General features: G+C 43.6%; 1 protein-coding gene and 2 long non-coding RNA genes across 4 annotated transcripts in view; 1 reads left to right on the top strand and 2 right to left on the bottom strand.

Moving 5' to 3' along the window:
• RFX4 (regulatory factor X4) overlaps positions 1-20,222 on the top strand; it is a 179,358-nt gene that overhangs the window by 94,096 nt on the left and 65,040 nt on the right. For both annotated transcript variants that reach the window (XM_077952579.1, NM_001261061.1), the window contains 3 exon segments: positions 5,491-5,552; positions 10,691-10,904; positions 13,118-13,195. In XM_077952579.1, coding sequence (XP_077808705.1) covers positions 5,491-5,552; positions 10,691-10,904; positions 13,118-13,195 — 354 coding nt within the window.
• Positions 1,893-4,215, bottom strand: LOC107001002 (uncharacterized). Its single transcript, XR_003720791.2, has 2 exons — positions 4,100-4,215; positions 1,893-2,082 (listed from the first exon to the last, which is right to left on the bottom strand). It is a non-coding gene; the product is annotated as an uncharacterized LOC107001002 (long non-coding RNA).
• Positions 4,247-8,197, bottom strand: LOC144333009 (uncharacterized). Its single transcript, XR_013401304.1, has 4 exons — positions 8,157-8,197; positions 6,986-7,229; positions 5,489-5,667; positions 4,247-4,644 (listed from the first exon to the last, which is right to left on the bottom strand). It is a non-coding gene; the product is annotated as an uncharacterized LOC144333009 (long non-coding RNA).

Consider the following 20,222-nt stretch of genomic DNA (forward strand, 5'->3'; position numbering starts at 1 on the left):
TTCCTTCAGTAAACCTACTTGGGGACCTCAATTATGCAAACAATGATTTTTGATTAGCATTTTATTAAGCAGGAGCACTTCACTGCCAGATTGCCACTTGAGTGGATGCGGGTAAATTTCATCCAGGAGGAGACACGGGGCTGCCTGCTGATGTCACCATCCCCTCAGCTGCTTCCCACCTTCCTTAGCCTATTGGGTGCAGGGCCCTCAGATCCTGTTCATAGCAGAGGCCACCAGGACATTTCCAAGAGGGTCAGCGTGAAAAGAAGAGAAGATAAATCTTCACTGAAGAGTCGATGAGAACGAGAAATCATTTCATTCCTCAAACACACCCAATGTGTAAATGCAGGAATATGACATAAAAGAAATAAAGGTTGCTGTTAAAGGAAGGAATGAGAAGCTTGGGGACATTTTCATTCATCCAGAAAACCGTAACATCGTGGTGGTAGAGTGTTAAGTCGGACTGGATGCATTCAAATCGTAGGTCTGCATCTGAGCTGTGTGGCTTTGTGCAGGTTGCTTAGCCTCTCTAAGCTTCAGTTTACTCATCTATACCGAGGGAATAGCAGTGGAACCTGGCACTGGATTGTGATGATCAACTGAGATAATACACGTAAAGTGGTTAGCACCGTGCCTGAGCCAGGATTGGAACGTGGGTGAGCCTGACTTCGAAGCCTGTGTGCCTAACCACTGTATACCACTGTTTCCCAATTCACTAGGAAAACAGAGAAAGGAGGCAGCTAAGGTTGCATGGGAAGGGCCTCAGGGCAAGTGGGAGAGGCTCCGAGAAAGCTAGGGAGTTCCTTGGGGGTGAGCGGAAACAGTATGGCCTTGGCATTCCAGGCACAGGGAACAGCATTGTGGATGTGGGAGCAACATGAGCCTGGAGCTCTGGGGAGTGGCTGGATTTTAGGCTGGGCAGCTGGGTGGGAGTTGATCACAGAGGGCCTCATGGACCAGCCTTAGGAGCCTGGATTTTTATTCAGAGTGGGCAGCGAGAAGACACCCGGCATTTTCAATGAGGAAGTGAATGATCACATTGGCATTTTAGAAAGATCCTGCTGCTGAGGCCGGGTGTGGTGCATGTACCTATAGTCCTAGCTTCTCTGGAGGCTGAGGCAGGAGGATCTCTTGAGCCCAGGAATTCAAGGCTGCAGTGAGCTAGGATAGCACTACTACTCCAGCCTGGTCAACAGAGCGAGAGACCCTGTCTGAAAAAAATTTAAAAAACAAATCCCACTGGTGAGGCAACAAGACTGGTGGCAGGGAAACCAGTTAGAAGAATGTTTCTGTGGTCCAAGCAGCGAGAGATCACAGTGGACTAGTGCAGCATTGGGGGTAAGGGCAGATAGAGAGAAGGGGCTAAGTTCGGGAGACGTCCTGAAGGCAGAATCAGTAGGGGTTGTGCAGTGTTAGGAAGAGAGGAGTCAGGGAGGACCCTCCTGTTCTGTCTTAGGTAACTCAGCGGAGGTTGATGCTGGTCACACAGATTCTAAAACTGCATGTATTGATCTATACATTACTCAAAAAGAATAAGTAAAAAACATCAGGAATGAAGGGAGTCATAGATTGATCCGTGAATTCCCAGGCCCCATGCTATGGCTTGATAATTCCTCAAGATCACAGTGCATAGAATTCTAAACACACTGATTGTACATGTTATTGCCTCACAGGGGTAGAACAAATGGCTCCAGAAGGCCAGTCATTCCCCAGGGGCCTTCTGGCACATCTCTAGAATATAGTCAGCAACCCCTGGTACCTTAACCTAGGGCCAGGCATCAGGGGCTTGGCCTGTGTTGCTTTACAGATGTTATGTAGGATACCATTTGGATAAACACTTAGAAAGATTTCAGAACTTAGCCCAGTCTCTTAAATTAAGTAATCATAAGACTTAGCAACCAAACAAAACAATGCTGCTTTCTTTAATTATCTACATATTGTTTATAGAAAATAGGGAATGATTTATTTTTTTAAAAAGGAAAGAAAGAAAAAAAAACCCAGCATAACATTCTGGTAGATTTTAGGTGCTTCTTCCGAGATTATCTTGAACTTTCACTGTTATTTCAACAAGGAAATCCTTTTCTATTTGCAAAAAAAAAAGTTGATTTAGTACATAAATATACAAACTCTTTTTGTTCTACCCACAATCCCAATACCCTAATGAATATCCACTTTCATTTTACCACATTACCTGTTTATTCCTGTATTTTTATAAATAATTCTGTTATATAACATAAACATAGATTGAGATCTGCTATTTCATTTAACATAAGCATTTTCTGTGTTGTGACACAGTTTTTGTTACCATCATTTTTAATGGCTATTTCATAATTTCTACAGGGTGTATATATGCTATCATGTTTTTAGACAGTTTCCTATCATTAGACTTTTATGTTGTTTCAAATTTTTCACTCTCATTAGTAGCCTCACATTTAGCTTTTCTTATTGTAGATTATTTCCTTGGAATTAATAGATCAAAAATATGAGTACTTTATGGCTTCCTATGTATTTTAAAAATGCTTTGGGGAAGGGTTGTGCTAATAAATTACATCATCAGCCATCTGCGTATTCCAGTTTTACTACAGCCTTGACAGCACTGAATATTATCCTTTCCAAAATGTCTGTGAATAACAGAGGGTTAAACATAGTGCCTTACTGGCTGAGCGCAGTGGCTCATACCTGTAATCCTAGCACTTTGAGAGGTTGAGGTGGGCGGATCACTTGAGGTCAGGAGTTCGAGACCAGCCTGGCCAACATGGTGAAACCCTGTCTCTACTAAAAATACAAAAATTAGCCAGTTGTGTTGGTGGGCACCTGTAGTCCCAGCTACTTGGTAGGCTGAGGCAGGAGAATCACTTGAACCCAGGAGGCGGATGTTGCAATGAGCCGAGACGTGCCACTGCACTCCAGCCTGGGCGACAGAGTGGGCGCTCTGTCTCAGAAAAACAGAAAACAAAAAATATGATATTTTACTGTTGTGTCCATTTGTATAGGAGAAATTTTCCAGACCTAAACATAGAAAAATTTCTACTTTTTCTAAGGAACTAGTTTGGACTTATATTGATACTGGGACTCTTGGCACTCTATTGTGTTATCTTCTTTGCTTGGGTGGTTAGGAAACTCAGAACCCACTTTTAACCAATGTGAAAAATCCCCTGGCTCAATTTTTATGCTTCCCTTGATTTCTTTCTATCTCTATTAGCATGTCTAGTCTGTTCAGTAGTGTGCCTTTGTGAACAGCTGCTTCAAATCCTGGCTCTGAAGCCATTCATATGATGAAAGTCTGAAGGGCTTGGCTACAGGTTAATACAAATCCAAGGTGATGAGGCCACTAAACCTGGATGCAGTCTTAGGCAGCACTGCTAGACAAGGTGTTTAAAGACCACTGTTACTGACCTCATCTTGAATCACTGCCTTTTGCTCAGGTCACAACAATTTGAGAGGGACATAAAGTAAAAAGCTTGGATCCTCAGTTTACAAAAGTCAGAGTTAAAGAGAGGGGATTTATTGCCTACAAAGTGGTACCCTTAAAGAATTCAGAGACTTGTTGCATCATTTTGTTCAGTATTATCACCACGAGATGGTATTTTAAAAGCCTTTTTTACTTCCAAAAGTGTTTTCATGATGCTACCACATTAGATTCTCTAAACATTCTTGTGAGGTGCATCTTTTTGTCAACCATTTTCAGATACTGAAATGCTGCCCCACCCATTCTCCACACTGGACGTGGTCAGCTCCCCAGTGTAGAGAAATGGTCAGTCTTCCTGCTACCTGTTCAAGGTTCTCAATTTCTCACTAATTTGTGCACTTCTATCGATCCCACTGATGCCATTTTAGTTGAGATCACCAACACCTAGCCCTCCAATTAGGGGAAGACTACACAACCCCTTAGTCCTCAAATGTCACAGGAGGAAATTCAGGCACAGAGAGGTTAAATAGTATGTCCAAATTCAAACAGCTAACAGGCTCATAGTCTGTATTTGTTGAGTGAGTGAGTAAATCAATCAATGAGAGTATTGATGTGGATAAAAGAGGGGTGAATAGATGAATAGAGATTCACCCCCATCCCTAGAGAAAGCACTCAAGGCTCATACCCTACCAATAAGAAATCAGCAACAGCATCTCTTCTCATGAAGGCTCACTCTCTCTGGCCATGCATGCCTGCTCAATGCTGTGCCAGGAGGGAAGGCAGTCTTCGTGACATTCGAAAAATCCCTGGAAGTAAAAGGGTCATCAGGACAATCAGTGGTAATAATGGGTAACATTTATTAAGCACCTAACTAACTGCCAGGCACTACTGCCAGCCATTTACATACATTCACTTTTTTAAATTTCACAATAACTCTAGAGGTTATTATCATTCCTATTTTACAAATGGGGAAACTGAGTCATGTGGATGCTAAATAACTTGCCCAAGGGCACCCAGCCTAACCAATGCCTGAACTTGCATTCAATTCAGATAGTTGAGTTCCAGAGTTCTTGCACGTAACCCCTGCCCAGTCATGCCTCTCCACAAATATCATCTTAAACCCCAAGGAAAGGCGCCCCATGGTTGTGTTTTCACCTTGAGAGATGCTCTCTCTTCACAGATTTCTTGTGAATTGATGTGGCTGTCCTGGGCAACAGCAATTATCATCCTCTGCTCTGCAGACAGAAAAAAGATACCCCTAGGCTTTCATTCCTTCATTCAACAAATGTGGATTGAGGTCTTTGCATGTGTCAAACCCTGCATGAGGTCCTTGCTCTCATGGAGCATGTGTTCAAGTAGGAGGAGACATAAACTAAGCACCCAGAGAGTAAGGGAACAAGATAACTTCAGACAGTGCTAAGTGATAAGAAGACAAAGCAGGGCCATGTGACCCTTGTGCTACTCCACACTGGCTGGTCGAGAAGGCCTCTGGGCAGAAGGACATTGTGCAGACACCTGAACGGTTTAAGAGGAGGCAGTCTTGTGAAGAGCTGAGTGAAATTCCACTCCTGGCTGCAGTACAAAGCCCCCCTCCCCGCCACCCCACCATGTGGAGCAATGCCCATGTGTTTCAGTAATAGAGAAAACAATAAAAAGCCAGTGTGGCTGGGATCTGGTGAGTAAAGGTGAGAATTGTAAGAGAAGAAGCCCAGGTAAGCAGGATGAGTTACAGAGGCTAAGTTTGGGTTTTAGTTCCAGGTGCCATGGAAACCACTGGAGGGTTTTAAACAGGGGAGTGGCATGTTCTAGACCAACCAGAATTCTCCTTCCATTGTGAGTAGGAGGGGCTGAAGCACAGAGTGGCCAAGTGAGACCCCTTTAGTATCCAGAGCCCCACAACCATCCAAGCACTCCCCACTCTGACACCAGTAGTCTTCTCCAGGGTCCTCACAGACTCCTATTAAGTCATTGCAACCAAGGACCTATGTTTTCCTCCCTTCTGTAGATGGCTGTTTATAAAACTCAGTCACTGTGCTCCCAACTCTTCCCAATGGGTAACTGATTCTTGTGTTGACTTACAGATCATAAGGCAGCAGTTTCCTCAGTTAACCACCAGAAGACTCGGGACCCGAGGACAGTCAAAGTAAGCACCGGACGGCCATTCCACCTGCAGAGCACACATCTATGGGCCTTGAGACAGGGCAGACCTTTGGTTCTTTATCCTGAGCTCTGTCTGCAGGCCTGGCAGAAGTCTGTGCCTAGAGGGAATATGGAGGAGCTTTATGATGGCCAGGGCCCCTCTCTCAGGACTCCTGAAAGAGAGGTTGTCCAAAAGCCCAAGACGAGTTGGCTCTGCTGTTTAAGGAATCTGATTTTATACCACCCTGTTTTTAGGCATATTTTGTAAAATAGTCTTGGGCATCTTTGAAAGGATTGCCTTGTGGCTTCTTGGATGATCACCAGGTTATCTGGACTGTTTTGCTGAGTAAACTCTGCTCTGATAGTATCCAGTAGACCAGAGACGCAAAACTGTGCTATTCCCGGCATGGGAGATGGGGCAGAAAGGTGCAGGTGCACCATGGTCCATGAGGGCTCATGGCTTCCCACTCATCAGTTTCATCAAGCAACCAACCAACTCATGCTTTATACTTTCTGTATGTCACATATGTGGTGCTAGGTACTGGGAACACAGGAGCAAATCAGTTGCTGCCCTCATGGAGCCTACATTCAGGTGGGAAACACAGACAAAACCGAGAATCAGATTGTGACAAAGAAAGTTGTAGCAGAGAGCAACAAAAGAGGAATGACCAGGGAAGGTCTTTCGGAGGAGGTTACATTGAAGAAAAGAGCAGGGGAGCGCAGAAGGCTGTGCAGACACTTGTCTGCTAGGTGTGAGTCCGTGGGAAGGGAATCTCTTCCTGTACTGCTCGGCCTTCATGAAAATCTGGATTTACAGGACTTGCCTCTAAGGATGTTTCAAAAATTGTTGGATGATAATAGGTGTTCCATGAAGAAGAGCAGCAGGCCCTTTAAGTTTGGTAAACACTACGTTTAACAGTTTCCTTTACTGCAAGACTTCTCAGAACCCTTATTATGCTAATGTACAAGGTGACTCCACTAGAGGGTGCCTTATTATGCAGCATGTCTAAGCATTTTGACCATGTTGAGCAGGTCAGCACATAGTGACCTATAAAACACTGTAAGTTTTTAGAAAGGCAACCATATAGGACTTAAAAGACTTGTCTTGAAGGATGTGTCAGAAGCATGTCCAGTGCTCTCACCCTGGGCCAAACCCCTGTCTGTCAACAGCTCCTCTCATCCCTGGGCAGCACATTCCCATCCTCCAAGGGTGGGCTTCACTTTGGAGCCAAGGTGGGGAAAGAAAATGGCTGATCAAACTGGGAAGAACCCTTTTTTGGTAAAGTTCTGAAAATAATGAGACTAATTTTTTTGGTGTGGCTCAGAAGCTCTAGAATCAGTCTCTAAAGGGATTTCCAGAAGACTATTGAACAAAGGACCTCTTGGAATAAATTCCTAATAATTTTCCAAGATGACTATTCTGAAAAAAAAAAAAGCCTCAGTTATAATTTTAAAATTTTAGTATTTGTTTAAAAGTGAGGTTTCAGCCTTGGTACGATTATAGATTACAAAAGCCAGATTCTTCCTTGTTTGCTGGTAAACACATAGTAGTCAATTCAAAATGTTGGTCAAACAGAAGAGTGGATGGATAGAAGGATATGGAATAAATGAAAATGAATTATTTTCCTCTAGCTCTTGGTCTTTGAGGAATCAGTGGCTCCAATACCTTTGTTGCTCATTTCTAAGAAGAGTAGCAATAGTAAAGACACATAGTAAAGAGAGAGCAGAGAAGTTTCCCATCCTGTATAAACAGAGAAAATTTCCTTCTGTCCACATGGGAGAGTCTGTTTTTGTTTTGTTTGTTTTTCTTTTTCTTTAACCTCGAGGTTGGCAAAATTGGGCAATATCTTCTTTAAAAATTCTGTATAATCAATTTTATTGTATCCTCTTCCATAAGGATACTCCAAAGTTGATCACACCTTTGACCAGTTGAAAGGCAGTAAGAAGCTCTTGTCTCCAACCTGCATCATGGCCTTATAGAGAAACTCCCTTGGCAAATTGACCATGACAGAAGAAATCTGGGGGGTGGGCCAGGTGCAGTGGCTCACACCTGTAATCCCAGCACTTTCGGAGGCCGAGGTGGGTGGATCACTTGAGGTCAGGAGTTCAAGATCAGCCTGGCCAACATGGTGAAACCCCATCTCTACAAAAAATACAAAAATTAGCCGGACGTGGTGGCATGCCCCTGTAGTCCCAGCTACTCAGGAGGCTGAGGCAGCAGAATCACCTGAACCTGAAAGGCAGAGGTTTCAGTGAGCTGAGATTGCACCACTGCACTCCAGCCAGAGTAACAGAGCAACACCTGTCTAAAGAAAAAAAAAAAAAAAGCACATTCTGCACATGTATCCCCCCTCTTTTTTTAGAAGAAATAAAGAAAACAGAAATCTGGGGGTGGCCGGTGAGGAATGTGTTGTCGTGCCCTGCAGAACTGAAATAGAAGAACTCAAGATCAGAGCAGTAGCTTAACTGTGGTTGTTGATTTTAGCTACGTGATCTCTGAATAGTCAAGAAGTGGTCTGGTCTGAACATATTAAATAATCTGGCTCTTAAGAAGTTATAAAGGTGAACTTTTTAAGGTTAGGGTGGTGTGTCATAACTGTCATCCCACCTGAAGCCACCGGAAGCCCCCTCCCCCCCAACCCACGGAGTGACTTCCAGGTGGAAAGGCAGTTATGACAGTTGGGAAGTAGTAGAAGACACAGAAGGCACAGAAGGCAGACTTTGCTCAGCACAAAGAAGAATTTTCTGATAACCATACTGGCAAAATGAACTGGGCTGCCTTCGGAGGGTCTGAATTCTTCATCCCAGAAGGCATTCACATAGATTCAAGATGCCCACTAAGCAGAAATATCACGGAATGGTATCAGGAGTAAAGGAGGGTTGGGGAGAGGGAAGGTTTTGACGTGCTCATCTCTTCCCTCCTCGCGAAAGCCCTTCCCATAATTCAAAATGCCTTCTCATCTGTATTATTTTGTGACTTTCATCGTATCTCCATGGGTAGAGAAAAGTAGTTAATATGTTGTGCAGTATTTCTGAAACCGAGGTCCATGGATGACCTAACATTTATATTGCCATGGGACTGTGAAAATCTACTCTAGACCTACTAAACAGGAATCTTTAAGGGTGGGGCAGGGCCCAGGAGTCTCTATTTTCATATATATATATTTTTATTCTTCTTTTATTCCTAGCCACTAGACTACCAGGGATATTTTAATATGTTTTGTAGGTGCTTTTTATTAGTGTAAAGTTTGAGACTCACTGGCTTAGTGGTTCAAAGCACTTGGGAGGTTCAAATCCTGCGTCTGCTACTTACTCACTAGGTGATCTTCGGTGTGAGGCTTAAATTCTCTGGGCCTTAGTTTCTTTATCTATAAAAATGGGGATAATAATTAATTCCAGCCTTATGGGGATTTTGTGAGATTAAATAAGATAATGTGTGTCAAGCACTCAGCACCAGAGATCTCAAACTGATGTGCTTTAGAATTACCCCTGTGGTGCTGGATTGAATGCTGACTCCTGGGCCCCATTTCCAGATGTTCTGAATCAGTAGGTCCTGAGAGAGGGCCCAGGAATCTGTATTTTGATTAAACTTTATAAATGATTCTGATAAAAATCAAAGTTTATAAGACCACCTTGCAGTGTTTTCAGTAAGATAGCACTGTGACTTCGTAGTCAAAAAGGCCTGTCTGTGTTCAAGAACCTGTTCTTCCCCTAAACAGCTATATGACCTTAAACAAATTATTTGAGCTTTCTTGGCTCCAGTTTCTCATGTGTAGAAAGACTGTAATCATTTCCATTATTGGTTATTTTACAAATTGATGCGTGCAAAATCCTTTGCAAAGTGCCTGGCATATAGCTAATGCTCAATAGATTATAGCTAAAATCTAAACAAAATGCAGCCTCCAATCCCTTGTTAGTCTTAATTGAAAACATTGCTAATATTAAGCCCATTTTGAGTTAATAAAAAGTTCTGGTCTCCGTTTTACATTCAGTGTCAACTGAAGCACCGAATTTACCTTTTTAAAAATACAGTTCTTTGAGACTACCACGTTTTAATTAAGAAAAACACAGGCCGGCCGGGCACGGTGGCTCACGCCTGTAATCCTAGCACTTTGGGAGGCTGAGGCGGGTGGATCACGAGGTCAGGAGATCGAGACCATCCTGGCTAACATGGTGAAACCCCGTCTCTACTAAAAATACAAAAAACTAGCCGGGCGTGGTGGCGGGCGCCTGTAGTCCCAGCTACTCGGAGGCTGAGGTGGGAGAATGGCGTGAACCCAGGAGGTGGAGCTTGCAGTGAGCCGAGATCGCGCCACTGCACTCCAGCCTAGGCAACACGGCGAGACTCCATCTCAAAAAAAAAAAAAAAAAAGAAAAGAAAAGAAAAAGTAAAACACAGGCCAAGGCCAGGCATGGTGGCTCACGCCTGTAATCCCAGCACTTTGGGAGGCCAAGGTGGGCAGATCACGAGGTCAGGAGTTCAAGACCAGCCTGACCAACATGGTGAAATGCCATCTCTACTAAAAATACAAAAATTAGCCAGGTGTGGTGGCACATGCCTGTAATCCCAGCTACTTGGGAGGCTGAGGCAGGAGAATCTCTTGAATTCAGGAGACGTGGAGGTTCAGTGAGCTGAGATTGCACCACTGCACTCCAGCCTGGGTGACAAAGCAAGACTCTGTCTCAAAAAGAAAAGAAAAGAAAAGAAAAACAAAGGCCAAATGAATTTTTATTGGAGGTACAGTTAGTAGTCACAAATGTATCCTGCTTGGGTCCCCACAGAGAAGGGACACTCAAGTGCTGGGATCCCATTTGGCTAGACATGAGAGATCAAGTACTAATGGAAAATTTTTCATCCCCTCTCTGCTTTGCAAAGTATTTGACTTAACGTTTTCTGTAGGAGGCAGTTTTGGTTATTTTTACCTGCCTGATTGATGGCTGGCACTTTGTTTCAATTCTATATTTCAGAGATTTTAGCCTTACAGGAGAGTTAACTCTTCTATCCCCAGGTAGGATGGCCCCAGCTTTCCTTGGCCTTGGGCAACACCCCCTACTCAGGAAACCTCATTTAATAATAGTACATGTTGGTCTCTCTCTCTTTTTTTTTTTTTCTCTCTCTCTCTCCCTCCCCTTGTGGCCCAGGTACCATTACTATGGCATTGCAGTGAAAGAAAGCTCCCAATATTATGATGTGATGTATTCCAAGAAAGGAGCCGCCTGGGTGAGTGAGACAGGCAAGAAAGAAGTGAGCAAACAGACAGTGGCATATTCACCCCGGTCCAAACTCGGAACGCTGCTGCCAGAATTTCCCAATGTCAAAGATCTAAATCTGCCAGCCAGCCTGCCTGAGGAGAAGGTAACCACAACTAAAGTGATTCTTTGGGGTGGGTGGTTTCTCTCTCTCTGTCTCTCTCTCTCTCTCTACACACACACACACACACACACACACACACACACACACACACACACGTTTATTGCAAAACAGTGAGTTTAAAAATATAAAGATAGAAATCCAGGCCGGGAGAGGTGGCTCACGTCTGTAATCTCAGCACTTAGGAGGCTGAGGCGGGTGAATCACTTGAGGTCAGGAGTTTGAGACCAGCCTGGCCAACATGGTGAACCTCTGTCTCTACTAAAAATACAAAAAATTAGCTGGGTGTGGAGGTGGGCACCTGTAATCCCAGCTGGAGGCTGAGGCAGAAGAATTGCTTGAACCTGGGAGGCGGAAGGTGCAGTAAGCCAAGATTGCACTATTGCACTCCAGCCTGGGCAACAAGAGCGAAACTCCATCTCAAAAAAAATAAAAATAATAAAAAGAAAAAGAAAAGAAAAGAAATCCAAATAAAGCATGGACTATAGTTAATAACAATTTATCACCATCCGTTTATTAGTTGTGACAAATATATCCTAGCAATGCAAGATGTTAACAACAGGGGTGAGGCATATGGGAACTCCCAGTACTATCTTTACAACTTTTCTGTAAATCCAAAACAATTCTAAAATCAAATTTGCTCTATCAATCTCTATCATGTATGCCTATCTATCTACCTATCATCTATCTTCTGTCTACCTGCATACCTGTCCTATGATCTTATGCTGTCTCATTTCATGAGGAAAGAACCGCTCCCGTCTGAATTGCTTTTCCACAGGATAAAGTTCATTTTCCCATGTGCTGCAGGGGATTTGGTGAAATCATAGTCTAACAGTCAAAGAAGATTTTATAGGTATAGTGAATCTGATAGTTTTGATCATGGAATATTTGGAGCAAGTTACTGGAAAAACAAATTTGGGGAAGTTTCCCTTGGAGTATTGCACCTTTTTTTTTTTTTTTTTTTTTTTTTTGAGATGGAGTCTTGCTCTGTCACCCAGGCTGGAGTGCAGTGGTGCAATCTTGGCTCACTGCAACCTCTGCCTCCCGGGTTCAAGCAATTCTCCTGCCTCAGTCTCCCAAGTAGCTGTGATTACAGGTGCCCGCCACCACACCCAGCTAATTTTTGTATTTTTAGTAGAGATGGGGTTTCACCATGTTGGCCAGGCTGGTCTCAAACTTCTGACCTCCTGATCTGCCCGCCTCGGCCTCCCAAAGTGCTGGGATTACAGATATGAGTCACCGCCCCCAGCCGAGTATCATATCTTTAATGCACCTATTGATGCAACCCAGTGCTGCTCTAACACATTGAGCTTCTACTAAGTCTCCATGTCACACTAGGATCTGGGATGCAGTGAAGAATGAGATGAGTCCTGCTTTCAGAAAGTTTAGAGTCAATCAGGGAGACAGATGCTTCTATAAGTCAACTTAAGTTTACGTAAAATGCATGTCTATGTTCTGAAATGAAGAAAATGAACTTATATCTGTAAAGGATACATTAAATCTAAGAAATAGATAAATATTTTTTCTTAATTTGCTTTTTTGGTCAATAAACACACAAATGAACTTCCCGTACCATGGATTTAAAATTCTCAGATAATTAAAAAAACATAAAAATTAAAAAATTATTGAATAAATGAAGGGGGAGATTTTTTCTTTTACTTTTTTTTATTCTTTTTTTTTTTTTTTTTTTTTTTTTTGCTAAGCACATTGCAGAGAATTTCCAAATGTCTTATGGTGACTTAGGCAGAATCACCTTCATATAACTATGCACTGATTTCAACTTTGTAGTGGTCTCAGCCAATGAAGAAAATTTAGTTCCATAAGCCCTGCTTAGCTCTGTGTGCCCGGCACTGTGCTAGGTGCTGGATACATGAGCATGAATAAGATAGCATTTTTGTTTTCCTAGAGCTCACAGTCTCAGGGGGTGGAAAATGGGGGCAGAAGGAGAAACCAGCACATTCCGTATCTCAGGGAGAAACCCACTCATGCTGTGTGAGCACAGAGGAGGGAGCTGAGGGTCAGAGAATACCACCCAATGAAAATCAGTCTCAGACCTGGGTCTAGTAGGCTGAGCAGGTGTTAAGTGAATTCCATCCCCCACCAAAGGGAAGAAATGACTTAAAAACTGAAAGTCCAAAGGCAGCAGCAATGGATATTAATGTATGTCTTTGTTGTTGATCCTCTACCCACCCCCACAGGTTTCTACCTTTATCATGATGTACAGAACACACTGTCAGAGAATACTGGACACTGTAATAAGAGCCAACTTTGATGAGGTAGGTCAAGAAGGGTTGAGCTGTGAATACTCAGTATTAAAAATCTTATAGCACTAGCTCCTATTTCATGAGCTCCTGCTAGGTGCCAGGCCTGGCATCTGGAAGCCCTTCCTGGATACCCATTAGCTCACTTCATCCTCATGGGAGCCCATGAAGCAGGTATGACTATTATCCCCACTTTACAGACCTGACGTGTGTATAGCAGTGGACTTGGCCTCCTCGTCTGACTGAAATGGTGAACTGCCTCCAGGCCTATCAGTCCGTTAGGAAGAGCATTTTGCCAGTGTATCATTACACCCAGGATTATAGGTTCACAGAAGCTAAAGAAAAGCTTCCTTACATTTTGGAAAAAATATATAAAGAACTTTATTCTATTTTGTATATTTAGGCTTTTACTGAGGCTTGTCCACTTTGGTACATCTGGAGCCAGTTACCCTCCATTCCCAAGATCTGATCCATAGATTTCCATCAAATCCCATCAGTAGGGCCATCATTAAATACAAACAATGTAAGAAGTCCATTTTATTTTAAAATATTGTAGTTAAAGAATGGAGAGGAGGAAATGAGAAAGGATGGAAGAACAATAACCAATAATAAAGTTATATAACTTTATTATTTTTTGAGAGAATATGGTCTCTAAAAGGACTATAAAAAACCCAGTAGCTATTGGTGGAAGAGATCCCAGAGACTCCTTTGGTGTGTGTGTTGTGGGGAGGGGGTGCTGTTGTAGGTGGAGGGGTATAAAACGATGTCAGGTACAAAATGCTCTTCTCCCGTACTTTTCTGCCTTCCCACGGCTGTGTGCTTTAGGAGCAAATGTTTGTTGAGCACTTCCACTATCACTTTGCTCATAGACACAGCTGCAGATGAGATGGGAGAGCGTGTTGGTAAAGAAGTACTGTTCTTCCTTCTCTTGACTTTTATCCACTAGACTTCTAAAACGTACTTTAAAATCTCCCAAATTACTTGAGCAACCGTTTCAGTGGATTTTTTCTTTTAAGAAAGAAAACTCCCTGCTTTCTTTTGAACTGTGGTTTGGCTCTGTCTTACATTCCAAAGATCACTGAGATCAGGACAAATAATGATTCGTGACTGGCTAAGACAACACTAGCTGCTATAACAAATAACTCTCCAAACCTTAGCACACTGGAGGTTTATTTCCACTCATGTCACAATCCAGTGCAGTTGTTCTTGGTTGGAAGGCTGGTTGCTGGGGGTGATTCAGGGACTCAGGCTCCTTCCACCCTGCCCTAAAGCCTTGGAGTCCTCTTTGTTCAGCTGATGGGTGGGGAAAAGAACTACTAGGAAGGCATACCCCCTACTTATCCTTGTCAGCCCAGAAATACAATAGCACTTCTGCCCATATTCCATTGACAGGAGCTGGTCCCATGGCCCCACCTTAATGCAGCGGGGGCTGGGGAATGTGGTCCCTTACACTACTTATAGCAGCTTCCACTACTCACATCTCTAATGGACAGCTCTTCCTCTCTGCCACAGTTACCAACAACAAAACTAGTGGCAGTTCTCCCTTATGTTCATATGTAGCGTATTCATCTCAAAACTTGGGTCCCATACATTATCCTCTCTGCCACAGTTACCAACAACACAACTAGTGGCAGTCATCTCTTATGTTCGTATGTAGCTTATTCATCTCAAAACTCACTCCCATTTCATTTCATTTCATTAGCTTAATTCCAACACCTATTGGGTCCCATACATTATTGGAGAGATAAGTAAGACACAGCTGATGGGATAGGGGGAAGGCATGTAACTAGCAACTAGGATGCAGAATCGTTGAGGGGCAGATGCTGCTATGGGAAGAGTGCCAGGCTTTGAGTCCCAAGCTTGGATTCAAGAGCTGGCTCTGCCATTCAAGCCTCAATTCCTCATCCTAGAAATGAAGATTTAAAAATTCATCCCCATCTATTGAATTCACAGTGTTACAAGAAGGAGGAGATAAGACTATGCCTGGTAAAAGCTCTTTGTAAACTGCAAAAGGTCATACAAATGCTTGTACTTTTCAGATGGATCATCCAGGGTGTTGAGAGACTTGGCCAAGAGCACACAGTTGGTTAGGGCCAAAGGTGTGTCAAGGTCCTTTGTCACCTGACACTCTTAGGCCAATTCCATGCCACTGGCAGGAATATTTGGTGGCTGCTTTTAAGATGGCTAATCAAGATGTGACTCACTCTTCTCAGCCACAGAATAATGAAGGGAGACATTTTACCTCTGATGAGGATGGCTTTCTCCTATAGCTGAGAAAAGTCATTGGTAAATGGATGGTGGATGTATCTGGCACACCTTGACTTTACAGTTGGTTTCAAGTCTTCCAGGTCTTTAATATTGGTTGAGGTTACAACTTATGCTAGTATCACAGTCCTAAATTATCTTGTTTGTTCACTTGTTCATTGTTTGTCTCTACCACTATAATGTAAGCCTTTGAGGGCAGGAACCTCATCTGTCTTGATCACTACTGTATCCTATCCAGCCATACTTTTCGGTTCTCAGTAAATGTTTGTTGGGTGAATGAGTAGATGAATGGACGAACAGGTGTAGAAATGCCATTGACGTATAACATTGTCAAGCAACTAAAGAATGCAAATCTGAGGCTGGGCACAGTGGCTCATGCCTGTGATCCCAGCACTTTGGGAGGCCGAGGTGGGTGGATCATGAGGTCAAGAAATCAAGATCATCCTGGTCAACATGGTGAAAGCCTGTCTCTACTAAAAATACAAAAATTATCTGGGTACTCAGGAGGCTGAGGCAGGAGAATCGCTTGAACCTGGGAGGTGGAGGTTGCAGTGAGCCAAGATTGTGTCACTGCACTCTAGCCTGGTGACAGAGTGAGACTCTCTCTCAAAAAAAAAAAAAAAAAAGCAAATCTGCATGTAAGGGACTCGGGAATGTCTTCTCCAGACTACATTGCCCAATAAGCTGTAAAGTTCAGTAGTCTTGTGGTTGAGTCCCAAATCCCCCACTGACTAGCCTAAGACCTTGGGCAATGCGCTTAACCTCTCTGAGCCTGGATTTCTTTTGCTACAAGATGAAAATAATAATTATACCTACCTCATAGTGAACATGAAATTGTGTATGTAAAGTGTCTGATTTTGTTCTAGAACATGATAAATGTTAGGCATTTTTGTAATTATTTTGTTGAGATCCTTCCAATCCTGTAACACGTAGGGACTCCAATTGCAAGTCAGCACAGGTGTTTCCACAAGGTACCAATGTTCAGAATGAACTAAATATGAACATGGAAAAAGAAATAGAAAATTTGCTTAGTATTCCTAAGGAAATCATCTCCTCATACTTCACTGAGCTGAGAGACAAAGGGCAGAGAGTTTAGAAGACTGAAACAGATACCTCAGGAAACTGAATTTTATTAATAATTTGGAATCATTTGCCTCTGATTATTTCACTGTTTATGCTTGCAAGGTGTTAAGAACTTATCAGAACTCTCCCTTCTGCCTAATACTGTTTCCATTTGTTAAATGCCTGCACAATGCCAAGCATTTTACATAAGCTATCTTATTTCACCCTAATAGTAGGAAGACATGATTATCTTCATTTTACAAATGCTGGTAACTCTCAAAGTTATATGTTTAGTCCTGAGCTCCAGATTCAATTGACTTGAAATCTAACTTAACACGGCCAAACCAGAGCTCTTAATTTTCTGCCCTAAATCTGTTTTTCCCAGGTCTTAGATTGCCACTCCCCTCCACCCAATTGCTTAAGTCACAGACTTTGATTCTTCCCTTTCCCTCACCCTTCAGATTCAGTCCATTGGGAGATCCTGTCAGTTCCACCTTCTACAGGGAAACATTGCATCTGTCCATTTCATGCCTAACTTCCAAGCCTTAGCGCTTGAGCTATAGCCATTCTCCCTCCTTCCTTTTCCTTCTCACCCGGAGGAAGAAGTATCATTGAACAATAAATGGCCTAAAATGCAGAGAGTAGGAAGGAAGAATACATATTCTACAAAAGCCACTCAGGAAACTGAGGACTGATCAGCCTTCCCTGTGCAGCTTGAACAGGCTTCAAACAGACAGATGCCTGCTAAGGACACTGATTTTGCACAGATTTGTTTGAATCCACACAACAGCTGATCTTTTCTAGATGTTCTGCTAGAAATTGACTGCTCATATAAAAAAAAGGGGTACGGCTGCCTGCAAGAAGAGCTAAGTAAGGCAAATGAATTCAAAATCTATCAACTTAAGAATCAGCTGGGCAGAGCTTCTTACTCAGAGTTGGAGGAGCAGACAAGAAGGCCCAGGACCTGACCTGAGCCTGATGCCCAGGGAGTGAGCTGGAATCAGGGACAGTGGAGGGTCCTCTGGAGGGCAAGTACCTTGTCCAAAAGCCGTGGACATCTCCAGACTCAGGCCACGCTAGTGGTCAGCCACCGGGTTCCTCAATGACAGAACAAAAGTCTTGATAGGTGAGCGGAGCCACAGTAGGGATCCTGGCTGGGTGACACTCAGAAACGTAGGCAAGAAAATCTCAAACACCTAGAGCAGGACACTGATCTCTTGAGCTCAGCAGTGGTAGTGCCTCCATGATATCATAGTAGTAATAACAGCTACCCTGTTTTTGTTTTGTTTTGTTTTGTTTTGTTTTGTTTTGTTTTGAGATGAAGTCTTGCTCTGTCACCCAGGCTGGAGTGCAGTGGCGCTATCTCTGCTCACTGCAAGCTCTGCCTCCCGGGTTCACACCATTCTCCTGCCTCACCCTCTGGAGTAGCTGGGACTACAGGCGCCCTCCACCACGCCTGGCTGATTTTTTTTTGGTATTTTTAGTAGAGACAGGGTTTCACCGTGTTAGCCAGGACGGTCTCAATCTCCTGACCTCGTGATCCACCCGCCTCGGCCTCCCAAAGTGCTGGGATTACAGGCATGAGCCACCACGCCCAGCCCACAGCTAGCCTTTATTAAGCATCTACTATGTGCCAAGCACTAGAAGCACTTTTTAGAAATCTTTACCAAAACCTATACAGAGAATACTGCTTTTATCCCCATTTCACAGAAAGGGATGGAGGCTTAGAGATGTGATACTCCTCAGTAGTGGAGCCAGGATTAGAACCCTGCAAGTCAGTCTTCGCTCCTCCAGATTTTGTTTTAATTTTCAATCTGGACGAAAACTTTGCAGTATTTCCACTGTCATGGAATAAACAAGACTCTCACTGAAGTCTTTTCGATTTACAGACCTGACTTCATTAACCACTATGACCATGTTTTCGGTAATCACCACTTCCCTCCTAAGAAGTCAGAGGGGCATGCCTTTCTCCCTGTTCCTTATCCTCCAAGCCTTCCATCCAGTGAAGTCCAGGCTGCAGGCAAGGAAGCCTATTCACACGAGGCTGAGATGGAGTCACCAGGCTAGAGTCGGGGCATGGCTCCACTAGCCAGAGGCAGCCTGGTCAGAGGAAAATTAGGCCCTACTCCTTGGAGGGGCCTGAAGGATGCTGCAGGTTACCAGCGCAGGGGCAGAAAGCTGGGAAGTGGACAGCAGCCTAGGGAGAGACATGAGCCTCAGGAATGGGGTAGAAACCCAGTTACCATGTGAAGAACAAACTAGCCATAAGAGAGATTGTGGAAGGACTGAGGCAGACATGGGCTGTATCTCATCCATTCCCTGACTGGTTGTCTGGCTTTGGACAACTAATATCTCTGCAAATAAGAGTAATGATTCTCAGCTATAGTATTATGAGTATTACATGAAACCTAAGCAAAGTACCTGGCATATAGTAGGTACTCAATAAAGAAAGTTAATGGTGGCCAGGTGTGGTGGCTCACTGTAATCCCAGCACTTTGGGAGGCCAAGTCGTGCAGATCACCTGAGGTCAGGTGTTCGAGACCAGCCTGGTCAACATGGCGAAACCCCGTCTCTACTTTAAAAATACAAATATTAGCCAGGTGTGGTGGCACACACCTAGAATCCCAGCTACTTAGGAAGCTGAGATAGGAGAATTGCTTGAACCCAGGAGGCGGAGGTTGCAGTGAGCCGAGACCACACCACTGCACTCCAGCCTGGGCGACAGAGCAAGACTCTGTCCCCACCAAAAAGAAAGCTAAAATGGCAATAATACTTGCTCCAAAGTTTTAGACTAGAGGGACTCAATTATCTCCCACACCAAATCAGGATTGATTTGGAGAACCAGGGATGTGGATAATGCTACATGTGGAACTCAAGAGTGCCCATCTGTTGAGGGGAGAAGGAAACATGATACAGAAACCCATTGGAATGTATAAAAATTCAGAGTTATGTGTTCCCCAGCTTCGAGATGGGCTGCTCCCCAACTGGAGATGGGCTGCTCCCCAACTGAAGAAGTGCTGCAGATGTTAGTTGATAACTGAAGTCTAGATATTCTCGAATGTTATTATATACATCAGTTAATATCTTCTACTATTTCTCTTTACTTCCCTTAACTTTCCCACCCCTCCACCTCCTATTCTACCCACAGCTAAAAGACAGAGGTGTAGGGGAGGCAGCAAGGGGTTCTCTGCTTTGGACATTCACTCTGCCCTTCATTCAGTAACAATGCGGCTCAAGTTCCTGCTGTCGTCATATTAATAAGAATTGCCTTTCTGGGTGCCTGCTACAATCTGGTTCTTTCTAGTGGTTTGGGGAGTTTTAAAAAGTCAATCACACACACTTCACGTGTCCACATAGCTTACCACTCAGGTATCACCATCTAGCATCCCATATAGCACCCACAGGCAGGGAGATTTGGGAAATGGAAGAATTCCGACATGAAAAGCCTCTTGCATTTGACCCAATCTTTGATGCACAAATTTGAATCAGGAGAATTTTGTGTGTGTGGCACCTACTCTCCTCCCTTCAGCCACACTCCTTTTACGCACAACTCCCATACCTTTCCCTTCCTTCCCAGAAAACCCAGGGGCCCCTGAGGTTCAGTGGGCTCAAAGAATAGTGAGTACTAGTGCTCCGACCTTTTTAAAAACAATGCCCACCTTTCTTTCCTTAAACTCTTCCCAGACCCTAGTAAGCACTGAAGGGGCTGATGGGT

This window comes from Macaca mulatta, chromosome 11 (genome assembly GCF_049350105.2).
Source record: "Macaca mulatta isolate MMU2019108-1 chromosome 11, T2T-MMU8v2.0, whole genome shotgun sequence".
NCBI classification, from domain to species: domain Eukaryota; kingdom Metazoa; phylum Chordata; class Mammalia; order Primates; family Cercopithecidae; genus Macaca; species Macaca mulatta.